Consider the following 16,993-nt stretch of genomic DNA (forward strand, 5'->3'; position numbering starts at 1 on the left):
GCCCCGTCCACCTGGACCCTCTCCCCCTTTACCCCCTCCCCCAGCGATGGTACGGCCCGCCCCCGCGGCAGTGGTACAACCCAGGCGCCCCGCCGCTCCGCCTAGCCTGCTAGCTCCCCCGCGCCCGCTCTCTCTCGCCGCTGCGATTTCCTATTGGTTGGTGGACGGGAGGGGGCGGAGAATCCCCTCCCCGATAGGCCGAGGGCCGCGAGGGGGCGGGGCAAGTGGGGCGCCGGGGTCCGGGCCCCGGGGCGGGCTGGGTTCGGTTGCGCGGCGCGGCGGTAGGGTCTGTCGCTGTGGGGAGGCAGGAAAATGGCGCTGACGCAGGGGACCAAGCGGAAAGTCTGCTACTACTACGACGGTGAGGGGCTGCGGGGCACCGGCGGGGGCGGCCACGGGGATCGCTGTGCCGGGGGGAGGCGGAGATCCCGGGGCGGGGGGGCCCTGAGGGGGCACGGGGGGTGGGGGGAGGGGAGACGAGGCGGTGCTGGGGGTGGGGGAGGGCGCGGGGGTTGTGGAGGGGAATGGGAGGCGCTGGGGGGGGGAATGGGGGCTGCGCTGGGGGGGGTCAGCGGGGATCGGGGGGGAGGGGTTGGCTGGGGGGGTCACTGGAGGGCATGGGGGGGTGGGGGCTGCGCTGAGGAAGGGGCTCGGGGTGGTGGTGAGGGGTCACTGGGAAACGTGGAGGGGCTGGGGGCTGCCCTGGGGGCGCCGGGAGGGGTGGGGGGGGGTCCTGAGGGGCGGGGGGCTGCGCTGAGGGGGTGGATACTGGGGGCTCTGGGGGACAGGAGGGGGCTGGGGGCTGCGGGGGGGGGCAGGGAGCAATGGGGCACGGGGGTCGGGGTGTGGGTGGGCGCAGGGCTGTGCGGGGAGTGCAGCGGGGGTGGGGGAGCGCTGGAGGGAGAGCGGGGTACAGATGGGGGAGTGGTACTGGGGGAGGTGGGGGTAGGACAGGGCAAGGAGGAATGGAGATCTCGGGACTTTGGAGGTGGGGGAAGGCTGGGAACGGTCCGGGATGGGGAGAGAGGGGCACGAGGCCAAGAGAGTTTTTGGGAGCCGTGCTTAGGTGCTGAAGAAGGTTTCTGGGAGGAGGGGGAGCGCTCAGGGAGGTGCTGGGGGGCAGGACGGCTTGCGGGGAGACGAAGTCTCTCCAAGCCACGTTCAGAGGAAGAGGCACTCCTGAAGTCCCGTCTGGGTCAGCGGCGTTGCTGTCAAGCAGAGGACAAATGTGAGGGTGCTGGGAGCTGGACCGACTGCGTGGTTGTTTGCAGGGAGTTCCTGTGTCTGGGAGCAATGTTTAGTTCTGGCTCTGAACTTGGCTGAGCTGTAGACTGGCTTTGAAAAATCTCCTTTTATGAGGCTGGGGAAGTGCCGCTTTGGGGCTATGCGATCATCGCGCTTGGGTAGCGAAGTAACAGGGTGTTAGAGCTGGCCAAACCCCAAGCCTGGGTGTCTTGTGCGGCTTCCCTGCTTCTACCCCGTAGTCAGTGGGAAAAATCGCAGTCACGTCGCCTCGGCACGTTCACAGCTGCCTCCGCTTTGGAGGGGCCACTCCGCGCCTCGGTGATGGGTGAGCTTGTTTGTAGTAGAGTCCGTGATCACCCTTTGTGAAAGGTATTGTGCAATTCTCCGGTTCGTCGTGGGTTTTAGTCTGTGAAATCAAATAAAAACTACTTCTCACTACTTTTTCCTGGTAAGTGGATGTGCTCAGTGTTCAGGCAGTAAAACGGGCTCTTTTAAATTGCTGTATGTGCCAGGCATATAGTGAGGGCTTTTATTTCTCTATAAAAGTAAATCTAAGTGGTAGGTTTGCAACCTGTAATGACAGTCCTGCGGAGTTTCTGACTCAGCCAGTGTCTCCGGGAGGGCAGGGCAAGGAGGAGTCTGAATTAGAGCTCTGAGCGCAGCCAAACTGAGCCCAGCTTCGCACAACTGATCTCTGTGCAACACCCGTCAGAGCAAAATGTACAAGGGGACGATGGAGCCCGGGGGCCCTAAAATGCCAAGTTTAAACTTAAAGAGTGCATGCAGGAAGCGCCAGGATGCCATACACGGACACGCAGCCCGGCTGTTGGGAAAACGTGGTCTCTGTGTCCAAACTTATCCCTGTCCTTGGAATTTAATGTGTTTGCAAAGAAGCTTGTCAGCTTTTGAACAGGATATCATGTTCAAAGGCACATAGTGATGTCTTAAATAGGAAATAACCAGTAGTTTTGTTTGAAAATGATAAGCAGAGTTGCTATCCCTGTAGCCTTTATTGCACGGTAACTTCATGAATTAGCGTTACGCGCTCTCGTCTGTAGCTGCCCTCGCCGATTTACTCTGTGGTGAGGTTTCAGCGCCTTGTTTCCCCAGCTCTTTTACGAGCGGCTGGCAAACATCCACGGCGTGTCCTAGAGTGAAGGTGTGCTTTTATTGTTGGGGAAGGCATAATCTGCAGTTGTAGGTGGCCAGTTTGTTAGGGTCGTTTATTTTCCCAGCAAGGAGGTTAGAGGAGAGCAGCCCGGTGTGGTAATTCCCCAAAGGGAGGTCCCCGAGCGCTGTTTCAGATGATGTGTGACTCTCTTCCTTGAGCTGTACATTTCAGATGGCAGGAGGACGTCCGGTGCTGGAGAAGGAACCTGGGCTGCAGGGAAGGGTCTAGGTGGGATGGAGAGGATGGGGAAAAGGTAATTTGATGTGGTCAGGGTCCTTCCTGGAAATCCTGAGGGGTGCTGAGGGCGCGTGCGCGAGTTTGAACTCGAACAGTGACTTCTCCTTTATTAGCTCCCCGCGCAGGGGCTTGCTTCACCCTAGCAGACAGGAAGAGCTCTCTGCTAAGTTCGCACGCTCGTAATCCGCGCTGACGGCCCCGGGCAGACAAGCTCGTCTGCTGCCCTGTAGGGCTCCTGGTGGGATGCGTTTAGCAGAGCGAACGTAACGGGCTCTGGAAGTCGGGGTTCGCCCAGGGCGTTTCACTGACAGCCTCAAGTGAAGATGATGATGGTTTTTCAAAGCTTCTTGTAGTTTTGTGCTTTGTTCTCTAGACAGGATCTCTCACTTAGTTCCACAAAGCTTGTTTTAACCTGATTTTGTACCCAGAAAAACACCTGTGCACAAAGAACACCCCGTTTCGCCGTTGTGCCACGGACAGATAAAACTCCAGCAGCAGAGTTGTTTGGGCGTGGGATTTGCACCGTTTGCACCTGCTTTAGCTGAAAACAGGGCCGTGTCCACAGGAGGAGAAGCTATAGCTGTGTGCTGCGAGGAAGCAGCAGTTTCTCCTGAATGTTCAGATTGGTGATGAAATATTAATACTCCCAACTGAGTCACCAGCCAGACCGGATTGGGTCTCCTGCTTCCTAAACTGATCGGAAGTTGTACAGCTGCCTGAATAACTTAGCCTGGTTTCCCAGGAAAATGAGGCTTGTGCGACAGAGCTGCTGCATCTGGCTGTTTCCTGCTCTTGGTAACGTTTGAGCCTGTGCCTCTCGCAGCCAAATCGGGCAGGCAGCAGCAATCTGAAAGTGAGATTTCTGTTAAGTTTCATGAAACTACCCTGGGAGAGGAAGGGGGAAATAAACCCCTGCTGTGAGAGAGCGCAGTGTGAGCTCAGCTTTTGCTAGGCTGGAGAAAATCCGCGTGGGGTGATGACTGGTGGAGTGTATTCGCAGGAAGCGAACTCCGTTAACGCCGGTGCCCGGGGGACAGCGTGTCAGGTGCATCTGCCTGGGCGTGTGCTTGGTAGGGGCTGGGATTCTTCTGAAGGAGTTCAAGCAATAATGAAGAGTGAAAATTATTTGAGTTGGTGTTTGCTTATTGGCAGAATTAGCTGCTTTCCATCTCATCTCTGTTAGGAAAATAAGAAACTGAGGCACAGAGGCTACGTGCTCTGTCTGATGAGTCACTGTCTGAGCTGGGATTAAACTTGCGTGCCACTTGATGTGCGGGTTTCTGCTCAGAGCGCTGTTTCGTTTCTCCGCGAAACCCGGGAGCCCTGTACGTGTGAGGTGGCACAGCAGATCTGAACCGGCTGGGGAGGACGTGGGAGACTGCCGTGTGCTGAGTGAGGACACGCAGCTGTGGTGCCCAGAGCTCCTCCTGCCCGAGAAAGCTGGAGCTCCCTCCAGATGAACTGATGGCTCCCGTGGCTTGGCTGTGATTCTGTTTGAAAGGATTCATGGTTTTCCCTGCTGTAACAAAATCCTTTCTGCTCCCAGGTGACGTTGGAAACTACTACTATGGCCAAGGGCATCCGATGAAACCCCACAGGATCCGGATGACCCACAACCTGCTGCTGAACTATGGCCTCTACAGGAAGATGGAGATATATGTAAGTGGAGGGCTGGTCGTGAAGAGAAAGAGATGTGAAAGATCTTTGTTTATGTGTCAGGTTTTAATTTTGATGCTTCAGACTCATAAGTGGTGAGCCAAAGAGAAAAGGAAAAAAAAAAAACCCAAAACCCAACAGTTGTGGTGATGTATTTCTGCTTTCTTCTGATTGCTTCTAGTGAGATGTTCTTTGCTTCAGATAAGCTTTGGAGACCAGAAAACTGCTTTTCTCCCTGTAACTTGAATATTTTCTTTTTCTAGACATGTAATACATTCCGGTCTCTGGTAATGGCATTCTTGCCTCTGAAAATAAGTTTCTCTTGTTTAAGGCTGCTCTTTTGAGTTTTTTTGGCTGGTCCTGGGAGCAAATCTGAGATTGGAAATGGGAATCTGGGGGACAGATATGTTTCAAAACAAGCCTTGCTCTTTTTGTCTTTGCAGCGCCCTCACAAGGCAAACGCAGAAGAAATGACCAAGTACCACAGTGACGACTACATAAAATTTCTGAGATCTATTCGCCCAGATAACATGTCTGAGTACAGCAAGCAGATGCAAAGATGTAAGCTATGCGCGTAGCGCTGTAGTTCCCATGGTTCTGGGAATCCTAGGCCACCTTTAGAGGTTTGTGATTAAAAAAAAAAAAAAAGTAGGAAGAACCATGGGAAACTGTCTTTCTCCTGACGGGTTTTTTTTTTATTTTTCTGGTAAATCAAACATTTAAAAAATGGGTCCCTCTCTTAAGCCAGTGTGCCAAAAGAACTGAGGAAAACCCTTTGACCTGGCTGCCTTTTTTTTGGTCTTGTGTTTTGATGGAAACTCTTCTAAATTGCCTTTCTGACCAAGAGATGGCTGAACTGCTCCGTTTATGAGCTGTGTGTGTTTGGTGTTATTGCTTATCCTTAACCAGAGGTATTGGGGTGGGAAAGGGTTGTGTAATTTAAAACAAACAAACAAACAAAACCCCAACTCATCCATTGTGTCCAAAATCTGCAGTACCTCTGAAGAATTTTCAGGAGAATGCCGTTTAGAAGTGGGAGAGGGTTGAGCTGAGCACTGACACCTGTCCGCTTTGTGTTGGAATGGTGTATTTTGTGAGCCCATCTCTTGTTCCAACCTCTCCAATCCATGGAAGGGCTCTTCAGTGGTGACTTTAATGTTACAGAAACCTTTTTTTTTGGTCTCTCTGCAGCTCTGAGCTGGTGTTCTTTGGCAATGACTACAGCGAGCTAGGTTTCTAGCAAGTAGTGGGAAAGGCTCAAGGTTCATTTAAATAGTATTTTGGTCTTGCACGCTGCAGTCCTTGAGAGCAGAAGAGAAGTTGTTAGCCCACGGGGTTCATTTATGTGCAGTAAGTGTAGTCTCCAATTCAGAAGAAATAACGAGTCTCAAGTCTGAAGGTGCGGCGCTTGGAAATCTGGTGTGGGCTGAAGGGGACGGGTGTCGAGGCGCAAGCATGTGCGAGGAGTGGGTGACGCGGTTCATGAGTAATGTACGTTGAAAGGCTTCCTACAGGAGATGGTATGCCTTAGTACACCAAAGTACATATTTACACAAACTGAACTGTTTACCCCTGAAGCAGCTACGGCTCTTAAACGCCCACTCTGCTCTCTCTGGTAGTCAACGTTTTCTGTGCTGTACTTCCACAGAACTGTTTTTACCCAAAGGAGGCAAAATATGAAAATTAATCTTAAACATGCAGAGGACAGAGCTTTTTTTCAACAAGACCTGCAGAATAGTAGCCTCCGCGCAGCTAGAGAACTAGCACAGGAGGCTCAGAGCAGAGATTAGGGATACAGGAGACAAGGACACCGCTCCCAGGCGCAGTGGCGGGTCTCTTTAGCCTGCTTGGTGCTTCAGCTTTCCCTTTGAGGGCGGGGTAGCTGCTCTGTTTTCTGTAAAGATGGTTCGACCCCCAGTGCTGGGCGCTCTCTGGTTGCAATATCCCAGATACGAAGCTCCTCACCTGCCTGCTGCAGTGATGAACGAGCATCTGTGCCTCTCACCTTCCGCCAGAGCTGCAGTCAAGTGATTGACCCCTGTTACTAACATCCCTCCTGAGCAGTCCTGGCTGCTTTCAATCTCCTGGTGGGAAAAAGCCCAGCTGGCTTCTGTTTACATAGCAGCCCCTGTCTTTGCCAGTTAGAGCAGCGGGATGCCCTGGAATACTCTCAGTACTGTCCACAAAGTTCTGAGGGGCAGTGCAGGTAATGAACAGTCTCTCACTTCGTGTAGCTAGTGCCGTGTTGCTTGCCTGAGGACTTGGGAAGATTACTCTGTTACATAAAGTGCAAGAAGTTTAATTTGTTGTAATGGGCAGCATACAGAAATTGATGACTTACATTCTCCTCACTTAACAGGGAAAGCTTCCAACCACCTCTTTGAGTTAATTATTCAGACTCTGCTAGCTGCCATGCTCTGCTGAAACAATTGGAAAGCGGGAACAGTTGCTTCCTTCTGGGTCTCTGGATGGGTATTGTCCTTTTCAGAGATCCCTGTCCTTAGCTGGGACCATTCAGACTCCCTTATCACACAGTCTTTGTGGAAACTGTGCACTGGCAAGTTTCTAGTGCTGCGAGAGCTGTGCTGTTTGTGCCTTTCTCGGTAAGCACAGAAGTAAACGTTCTACAGATGTTGTTTCGAAAACACAGGTTGGTTGGTTGGTTGTAAAAGCAAATCTTGCAAAATCTAGATTCAATACAAGTCTTGTTGTTACTGTGTTTATTTTTAATAATGAAACTATTTACAGTAGAAATTTATCCAGGCCAAAACTACAGTACTGCTGAGAACGTAAAAACCGACTGTCCAATGTGAAGAAAAAAGGAATGCACAAAGTGTAACGGAACAGATGTGGGTGTAAACTTCTCGTCCAGTACACACCACTCTCCACCATCTCCCCGCTTGCTCCTGCAGCGCTGGCACTGTTTGCTTTCTCAACTCCTTTTCAGCAATACAGCAGGAAACAGGAGCAAAACCCTTTCCCGCTCGCTGTGGGGTTGTGTACCGGAGCTGAGTGTCAGCTCTGTAGTCCAAAACAGCGTTATTCCCCGCAGAAGGCGTGGTGCCGGGGCAGCAGGGCTGCAGCGTGGCCCGTGTGGGGTAGCGAAGGGTGCTGGCCCCCTTTTTGCACAGCCTGCCTGCCCGTGGTGACCAGCAAGTGCTGCTGGAGCAGAGCAGAATACTGTAAATGTGCCGGCATGCTGCTAAGGAGGAGTATCGGTATCACAAAGCTCTTACTGATAGCATTTCCTCTCCGCCCACTCATTTTCCAACACGAGGGACTGGTTTCTGGATCCCTCGTAGTGCACGCCGGTAGATGGCATGCCAGCTCCTGGGACCTGCTTTCCCGTTTTCCTACAAGTCAGCAGCTTCTTCCCTACAGCAACAACCTTTTTACCTCATCAGGCAGTTCTCGGGTTGATTACGTTAGTGTTTCATTGTTTTCGTGTGGTATTTTGTGGTTTAAAACTTCTGATCGCTTATCTGGTTAGCTTTTAAAATGAGAGTGGTGGTATAAGCTTTGGCATTTGTTTGTCGCTTTGTCTGACTAACTCTTTTGTATTCCTTTCAAGTTAATGTTGGGGAAGACTGCCCTGTGTTTGATGGGCTGTTTGAGTTCTGTCAGCTCTCTGCTGGAGGCTCAGTCGGTGAGTTCACAAGTCATATGTTCTTTTCTTTTTCTCTTAAGCAGATGTATGTAACGTAGCTCTGTCCAGGAAACAAATTGTTGTAGGTGGTGGTGGGGAAGCCCTGTGAACCTATTTCTGATTTCCTTCATAATTAGATCCAGATTTCTTCCCGTGTGAGAGTTCAAGCCTTGCATATTGACAGATCCCTCTACGTTTGTTAAGCATATCTTCACTGAATATGCGAAGGACTCTAATTGGTGTAACAGCATTGCCAGCAAGAGTTAAAACAAAACTGCAGCAGCAACAGGGGTTTAATAAAAAAATCAACATGAGCTTCACAGAAAAAAAAAAAAAAGTTGTAAAAACCTTGCTGTGGGCAGGCGTAACCTGGAAAGGAAAGAAAAGGGTTTACTTTATCTGTTGTTTTTAACAAAAAGCCACTGTCTCTGGACAGGAGGCAAAACAGAACCTGAAAGGTTTCGGTAAGCTCCCTGGAAACTGGAACGTTTCAAATGCTTTCACTATTTTCAGACACTTTGCTGCAGAAAGACTGGTGTTGCAGAACTCGTGTTCCTGTGCATAGGTGTTAAGGCTTTGTGGCTGCGGCTGCCACAATGACATCTCAAAGTCTTTGTTTCCCATAACGTAGTTCAGCAGTACACACAAGTACCGACTGCAGCATTTTTTGAAGTAGCTCTGTGCTCTCTGATCCCGCGGCTGTAGGTTCCACAGAATATATCACTTGTTTTGATCCTGGGAGGCTTGCAGAATTTGCAGAAAGTTGATGAAGGGGCTGGGGAAGAGAACTTCCTTTGCCGAAGTGCATATTCAGTGAATGACCTAAATATATATTGGATAAAACCCTTCATTAAAATCTTCTGTTCGGGGCACTGAGAAACCTGGAGAGCCTTCAGCTGTGACCCCAGCTAGAGTGCTGTGAACTTGTTTGTGCAGCTTTCCTGCTCTGAGGCAGAAGTGGGAAGCTGTGAAAAGTGCGTGCAGGCAAAACAGCCTGCAGTTCTCCTCCCTTGCCTTTGGTTAGTTTGTTGAGACATCCAGTGTTAAACCCCTGGGCTGGTGCTTTGTAAAGTACCCAAACGCACGCACAAGCAGCAGGACCAGGGCTTTATCTCTCGGTCTCCATCACAGAGCCTTTGCTCTCGCGCTGACATCTTGTAATTCTTCTCCCAACAGCCAGTGCTGTGAAGCTGAACAAGCAACAGACAGATATTGCTGTGAATTGGGCAGGAGGCCTTCACCACGCTAAGAAGTCAGAGGCTTCTGGCTTCTGTTACGTCAACGATATCGTCTTAGCTATCTTGGAGCTCCTAAAGTAAGGGCAGTACCATTTACCCCTTTTATTTGTCCATTCTGCTGCGTTTCCTCTGAGTCCTTAGCGCTTTCTTCCCAGTCTTCTCTCCTTGTTGCTTTTTTTAGCTGTATTTTCCCAGGAAGGCTTAATCAGCTGTATTTTGGGATGCGGTACCCTCTGTCCCAAAGAGGTTTGTCTAACAGTGGCACTGCAGCAGGCAGAAGGCTTGGAGCATTGTGCCAGTGCTGCTAGACCCTTCTTTCTACCACCCACCCTGGAAAAGGGGGCACAGCCCTAATATGTGACAGCTTTAGGCTCAAGGGAAGCCTCAGTGGGAGGCTTGGACATAAAAAGCACAGTCTGTTAGCTGAATCTGAATACACCGAGCTGAGTCTGCCTTCGAAGAACAGTTGCAGTGGCAAAAGCTACTTTATTTTCCTCTGCGGTTCTGTTCCACTGCTGACCAAGGCAGATGTTTGTTCTCTGCAGCTCTTTTGCGTGTGTGCTCTGGAGAGAGCTGCCTGGTAGCCGTGCCGCCTGGGGATTAGCACCAAGTTCCCTCTCCTTCTCCCGTTTGCTCTGCTGGTGAAGGCAGTTTCTGCTCTGAAGGAATGCAGTGTTTTTACTCCTTTCTGATCGCAGGTATCACCAGAGAGTGCTGTATATTGACATTGATATTCACCACGGAGATGGCGTGGAGGAAGCCTTTTACACCACAGACCGTGTCATGACCGTGTCCTTTCACAAGTACGGAGAATACTTCCCAGGAACCGGGGACCTACGGGTGAGAACGAAGGCTTAGCAGAAAATTACCCTGAAATTTGGTCTCTTCCATCTGTTTGCGGTCATACTAATTTAACTAAAATCACTGCTCTCCTGGGTTTTCCTGCTCTCAAAGTGGCATCCTTTGTCTGAGGGCAGCGGTGAGGCAGCTGGCCCGTGCTTTCTTGCTGTCATCATGGCCTGTGCAGTAATAAAACCAAGGCTTCGATATCAGACTCTTAGCAGCCTTCTGGTGGGATTCTACTTGGGAAAGTGATTCTGAGCATGGCTTGTTGGTCGTCTGTAGCTACTTGCAATCCGAGCTTGGTCGCACAAGCTTTTGGGTGAAAGTTGATGAGGGAGTACTTCTGTGTGCGCTGGTTTATCTTGTTGGCATTTCCTCCTGTGAGTCAGTTCTGCACGTTAATGAGTCGTGGTGTTAACTGTGGCGCTCTCCGGTTAGATACAGGTGTGGCTCACTTTGTGACTTCTGACGTTGCCAGAATGCTGTTCTCAGGGGTGAAAGGTCCTTTACCTTTTTTTGATGTGCTTTTTAGCGGAATTACATTTTTCTGATCTAAATTCTCTTGTCTCCCACTTGTGAGTTGTATTTTTTCAGCCCTGCCCAGAGTTTGGTGCTGGTGATGTAAGCTTGTGTGCAGCTGCAGCATTCTTTCCTGCTGCAGCCCTGTGCGGCATAAATGAAATAATAATTTTTTTTTTAATAAAACACTTGGGTATGAGAGAGATAATGGAAATATTAAAATATATATATTCTTTTAAAGTAAAAATAGATCCATCCCGTTACTAGACTGCACAGTCAGCCCAAACTGGTATTTTGGGTTGTGCATCTCTGCAGTGCACAGGTTTGGCAGTAGAATTTTGGCTGCCAGTTTCATTGCCGGGGAAGACAGTGGCTTTTGCCAGTGAAATGAGAGCCTGTGTGCTCACAGCAACGTGAAAGTGGTGTCAGTAGTAGATTTCTCTGAGCACGGAGAGCCAAATGCACCCACTTACGCCACGTAAGCTGCTGTTGGGGTCGGCTGACTCTTGCCTTCTGCTGGGACGGTGTTTGTCCGCGAGAGCCTAGGCTTACATTTGGATTGCACTGATGGAATCCCAGACTTCCCTTCCTAATTTGGGGCACAACTTATGCCTGGTTCTCTGGTGACTGGGGATCTCCCCTGCCTTTCACTCCGCTAGGATATCGGCGCGGGCAAAGGAAAGTACTATGCTGTCAACTATCCCCTCCGGGACGGGATTGACGATGAGTCCTATGAGGCAATATTCAAGCCGGTAAGTGAAGACATCTTTGCTGAGTGATTCTTTGTGGATCGTGCTTTGTCACAGGGTGGCTCATGGAGCCATTCTTTGGGGAGATTCAGTCCTCTGTGATAAGATTCTTCAGGGGCTATATTCCTCCCTAACAATTGCAGCCTGTCGTCAGTAAGCTTCTCTTTGTGAGAGCCTCAGTGTTCCCAGTACAGGGCAGTCAGCAGCTGTGGGAACACTGGAGATGTCTTCCTGTCCCTTGCTGACATGGGCATTACTGTGCTGCTGTGACACTGTCCTGTGGAGAGTGCCTAACAACGGGTTTCTTGTTTAGGTGATATCTAAAGTGATGGAGACGTTCCAGCCTAGCGCAGTTGTCCTGCAGTGCGGGTCAGATTCTCTGTCAGGGGACAGGCTGGGTTGTTTTAATCTGACCATCAAAGGTAAGAGTACCGTGCAGTGCCTCTGTTGAACTGGCATAACTGATAAAATTATTATTTCATTGAAAAGTCTGTTCTTTCTTATGCCGTGAGGCTATGACCTTTTCCCCCCCACTGCTTTTGCTGCAGGTCATGCCAAGTGTGTGGAGTTTGTAAAAAGTTTTAATTTGCCTATGCTGATGCTGGGAGGAGGCGGCTATACGATCCGCAACGTGGCTAGATGCTGGACCTATGAGACTGCTGTGGCTTTGGACACTGAAATTCCCAATGGTAATTCTCCCCTGGAGCCTTTGAAGCCAGACGAAGGGACAATGGCACTCTAGAAACAGAGCTCAAGGAAATTATGTTGCTGTGGGAGAGGTAGCAACCCTGAGGTGTTTCATTAGCTCTTGATTATTACTGCGGAAGAGCTTTTGGGTGCCCTGATTTGCAGTTGCTGTTCTTGTTGCATTCTAGTTCTGTAGCTCTCCCCTCCAGCAAAAGGTACCCAGCAGCCTCATCATCTTACTGAAATGACATGACCTTCTACTGAGAACCTGTGTGTGCACTGATAGTGCATGACTGCCAAGTCAGCTTTGATTGCACTGTTGCTAAGTTGTCTGCTTTGATCTGAATTTGGGCTAGGAGAGCATTGGCTCCTGTGCCTAGGTAGATGAAGCTGCGCTTTCCTGTAGAAGTACGATGTGTTTCTAGTATTCTGTCACCAGTCCAGTGGTAATTTGGTGTCTGTTCCTTTTTAACTTCCCTGCAGAACTTCCATATAATGACTATTTTGAGTACTTCGGACCAGACTTCAAGCTCCACATCAGTCCCTCGAACATGACTAATCAGAATACCAATGAGTATCTTGAGAAGATCAAGTAAGTGTTTGCTTCTCTCCGTGAGACTGACACCTTCTACCGGGGGCTTCGCAGCCGTGGGTGGCACCCTGCTGACGGAGGTGTTCCTTTCCTGGCTGGCTCTAGGCAACGTCTCTTTGAGAATCTACGCATGCTGCCTCATGCCCCTGGGGTCCAGATGCAGCCAATTCCTGAGGATGCTGTTCAGGAAGACAGTGGAGATGAAGAGGAAGAAGATCCTGAGAAACGTATTTCAAGTACGTGCTTGTCTCTGGCGTAGTTGCGTTGCCCGGCTGGGAAACGTACTGTTGAGAGCCCGTGGGTGCACAGCTGAGGAGAACCAGTTAGCTGGAGACGCGTGCAGCTCTGAACTGGGTTACCTTAATAAAGAGCGGAAGAGATACGGTTTAGATATATCACCGTTCTGGAGTCCTTCCGTTGCAGTCTGTTCCCGCCTTTCTGATTGATTGTGTAGGATAAAGCAGTGATGCTAAGCACTGCGAGCTGATTGGTTTCCCCTGGGGAAATGGCACTTCTGCCAGATGATTTCCATAATGGGAGAACCTGGGCTCTAATGTGAGAATGCAAATACTTCCTGTGATGTAGGTGCTGTGACAGAATACTTTCTGGGAGACTGGCAGGTTTCATCCCAGAAGTCGTCTTCGGCTGTGAAAACGCTAGTTCAGATCCAGATTGGCTGATGGCCTTTAGATCCGGCAGACAGATTGCTCGGTGTGAGGCTGGTTAACCTGCTTACGCTGTCAAGTCTAGACACCGCACCGTGCCGAATCCAAGGCGTACATGTGATCTTGGATCTCCGGCATGAGCAGTTAGGAGCGGTGAGTTAGAAGATACGGGAGGTAGAAAGATAAAGTGTCAAAGTGTCTTTGACAGTGCCCAATTCTGACTCATGTGGGCTCGGTAGTTCATCCCAGTGTGTAGCTGTACTTTGAGAAATCAGTGCTTGGTGTCTCCTGACTTCTCAATCTGCTGAAACAACCTTTTGTCCTCTTCGCACTCAGTCCGCAATTCTGATAAGAGAATATCCTGTGATGAAGAATTCTCTGACTCGGAAGATGAAGGGGAAGGAGGGCGCAAAAATGTTGCCAACTTTAAGAAAGCTAAGCGTGTGAAAACAGAGGAGGAAAAGGAGGAAGAGGAGAAGAAAGGTAAGCGTGAACGCTAGGATTAGAAGCCCTCCCAGCTCTTTGGAAATTTGCCTGGCGTGTACTTTTCTACTGCACTATGGTGTGTCTTTTTTTTTTTTTTTTTTTTTTTTTCTTCCCCTAGATGAGAAAGAAGAGGAAAAAGCAAAAGAGGAGAAAGCAGAACCCAAAGGGTGAGCCCTGTCTCCTGGCATGGCCGTTAAATGGCTGTGCCTGCTCTTCCTTGTGCATCTACCCGTGCCCCCAGTGGGGTGTTGCACAACTTGAGGGGTTGGAGGAGGGACGTGGTGGTTTGGGTGGCTTTGCTGCAGGCTCTTAACGGGAAGAAGTTTGCACGTGTAGGACAGCACACCTGATAAAGCACTGTGAGAGCAGAGCCCCCGGTGAGAAGGGTTTAAAAGTACTGTGCCTTCATCCAGTAACACGTTACGTGTTTTAGGTGCAGATGGGCCATATAAGCAGCGTTTTTAAGATTGCAACTCTGGCCCGAGTGGCTTGTTTGAACCAAATTCTTCACTGCTTGCTTCCACAGGGTGAAGGAAGAGACGAAATCCACCTAAGATGGCTGCAGCCGGACAGTCCCTGTCAGTGCGTAGTTGTCGTAGGTTAGCTTTTCTGATTGCCTCTCATTCCACAGGATTTATATTTTATATATGTTTCTGTATATATTTCTATATAAATATATAAATGACTTGAGAACTGTAAATTATTCCTTGCTGCACTCCGCTGGGAGCAGATAGGGAGGATTCTGCGGAGTAGACAGACCTGCACTGCCCAGATTTGGTGACTGGGAAGTTTCACTCTTGCCTTCCACTGCCTCCTTAGCGTGTCTTTAAAAACATCGCTTCCTTTCTTTACTCTCTCCTCTGAAATAACCACCCTTGGAAAAGAATAATTTAAGTAGAAGTAGTGTCTGCATTTCAGGTGGAAAGATGGCCATGAATTTTTTTTTTTCTTTCTTTTTTTTTTTTTTGTTTTGGTGGGAGAATATGAGTTTCCCAAATGAAGCCTGTGAGAGACTGACTGTTCCTTTGGTCTTCAGTTTGATTCCACCATGGCAAGTAACTGCAAGCTGGTGCCGCTTCTCAGGGTCAAATAGTGCAGTTCTTGAATAGAGTTGGCTACCTCCCTGCAGCAAACTTGTGGAAAGAGATGAAGCAGCTTAAAAGCAATCTGAAAAGCGCTTTAGTGAATCAGCCCAAGAGCCCTGCAGGTGCAGATCTAGAAAATGCAGAATGAAAATCACCCTAACGTGCTGGTTTACATTTTCCAAGATCTTGCAGATCCGGTTAGCGTGGCAGCATTATGCATCTCGAGTAGGAGAAGGGATGACATTTTTATACCTTTTTTTTTTTTCTATACCTGTGCCCCTCATTGGAGGAGGGAGCGAGTTACTGCCTGTTTGGCCGCCTGCGTTGCTTTTCCTGCCCGTTCTGCCCTTGGCTACCGTCCCGTAATGTGCTTTCCCAGTACCGAGCTGTGTCCTGGGCTGAAAGCACTGCAGAAATTCCCAGCTCGCCCAAAGGCCAGACCCAACACAGCCTGGCTGAAACCTCTTGTTGATGTGTGTCGCTTGCTGAAAAACTTCTCTGAAGTGAAGTACCAACGTTTTCAAAATGAACCTTTCCCCTCTCTTGCTCTCAAGGCCAGTAAATACGGCGAACCTTTTTATCAGCCCTCAGAGCTGTTATCTTTGTAAGGGAACAGCAGATGGGGCTCTGTACATTTTTATTACTACTCCTCTTCCTACTCCCACGCATTATCTCACACCCAGAAGTCCTTTGTAACCAGAACTGGCCTCTCTTTTGCGTCTCGTTCTGTACAGCTGATCATGAGATGAGCTCTTGGTGAAATGCTTTGCAGAAGTTTTGCAGGCAGTTTTGACTCGCTGCTCTCCTTTCTCAGGGGGATTCCTCTGGCCCTAAGAGGATCTGTACCTCCCGCGGAGCGCTGCTGATGGTTTCAACTCTAATAATGCTGCTAACACAACACAGGTTATTTTTTAAATGTTTTATTTTTTTAAATACTTTTTTTCCCCTTTTCCACCGTGAATTTTTTAGTCTCTTTGGATCCGAGTGGTATGTCACTCCCGCTCTTCAGTGTTTGTATGTGAAGCAAGAGAGATCAGTGTATCTTTGTGTCTGGGGGGGGAAATATATTGTGGTTTTTTAAAGATGCTTTTATTTTGAATTTTGAGAATCTTTGTAATAAAACTGGTACATTTCTATGGTTGGTGTGTGTTTGTACTGCTTTCTGGTGAGAGGAAACACTCAGTTACAGTGGGAAGCCAGAGCGATAGCTGGAAAAGGGTGCAGGAGCTTGGTCATGATCGTGATGTAAGGTAGGTCCCAGCAACACAAAATGACAGCTGTAATAAGGTGAGGCGAGGCACGATTACTGTCTCCCCTCTTTCACGAAGAGGGCTAGAGGTGATTTCAAATCCATCCACCGAACCACTGCATTGGGAACGTGCTCTGCTGCATGTGAAAGATTTGCTTGAGTTTCTTTTGGGGATGTTTGTTCTTTTCCCCGCTCTGTGTTTTATAAAATAGCCTTGAAATTCTCCCCATGACCTTTCTCTCTCCAGAAAAGGTAAGCTGAAATACCACGGGTGTTGTTTGCTCACAGCTCTTCTACTAAGGGTCAGCGGGGCAGTTCTTCTCTCTCTCCTAAATTACAGCTGGGTTCTCGTCCAGCGGCATTGCTGATGCTGACGGGGTTTGCGGTTTGGTTGGAGGCGCAGTACTTTGTGCAGCTGATGCTCTGAAAGCAATACTCATCTAGAAAAGGCATAATAAGTCAAGGGAAGGGATTATCTTTTGGGTGAACTTAAGTGGTTTTTATCTGGTATTCCAGTGAAAAAATTTCCATACTCCAATTAGGAGCAGGTTAATTCTGCAACTGAGTGGTGATCGCACCTGAAATGGACACAAAAGGCTCAGATCTGCTGTTTATGCAGCTAAGAAAAAGCTTTGCACGGCACACGTGACTCTCATTGCTGAAATAATACCCCAGGAGGCTTAGCTACCCTTTTCACCAGAGCAGACAATGAAAAGCCTCTCCTCCTTGACCAAAAAACAACTGTACAATTCAAGTTACCCCCTGCCAGAGCACGCATGCCAGCGTGCAACTGCAGCCCGTCTGCCTCCCGGTGTTTCTTAAAATGGCTGCCGCGATGCTGCACGGCAGCTCCTGGCAGATGCGCTCGGCCCCGCAGCCCGGCTGGGGCACACTGCAGCTGTGTCTGGTGCGACAGACCGCCAGC

At 49.4% G+C, this 16,993-nt stretch overlaps 1 protein-coding gene across 1 annotated transcript; it reads left to right on the top strand.

Moving 5' to 3' along the window:
* Positions 1-95: 95 nt before the first annotated feature.
* HDAC1 (histone deacetylase 1) lies at positions 96-15,955 on the top strand. The gene is made up of 14 exons (XM_086765131.1): positions 96-361; positions 4,200-4,312; positions 4,753-4,870; positions 7,881-7,955; positions 9,132-9,270; positions 9,892-10,033; positions 11,215-11,307; positions 11,618-11,726; positions 11,853-11,993; positions 12,475-12,583; positions 12,689-12,819; positions 13,585-13,731; positions 13,853-13,901; positions 14,261-15,955. Exons 1-14 carry the CDS (start codon positions 313-315, stop codon positions 14,286-14,288), a joined length of 1,443 nt encoding a protein of 480 aa, XP_086621257.1. The 5' UTR covers positions 96-312; the 3' UTR covers positions 14,289-15,955.
* Positions 15,956-16,993: the final 1,038 nt, after the last annotated feature.

The sequence above is a fragment of the Chlamydotis macqueenii genome, chromosome 22 (genome assembly GCF_036417535.1).
Source record: "Chlamydotis macqueenii isolate bChlMac1 chromosome 22, bChlMac1.mat, whole genome shotgun sequence".
In the NCBI taxonomy this organism is placed as follows: Eukaryota; Metazoa; Chordata; class Aves; order Otidiformes; family Otididae; genus Chlamydotis; species Chlamydotis macqueenii.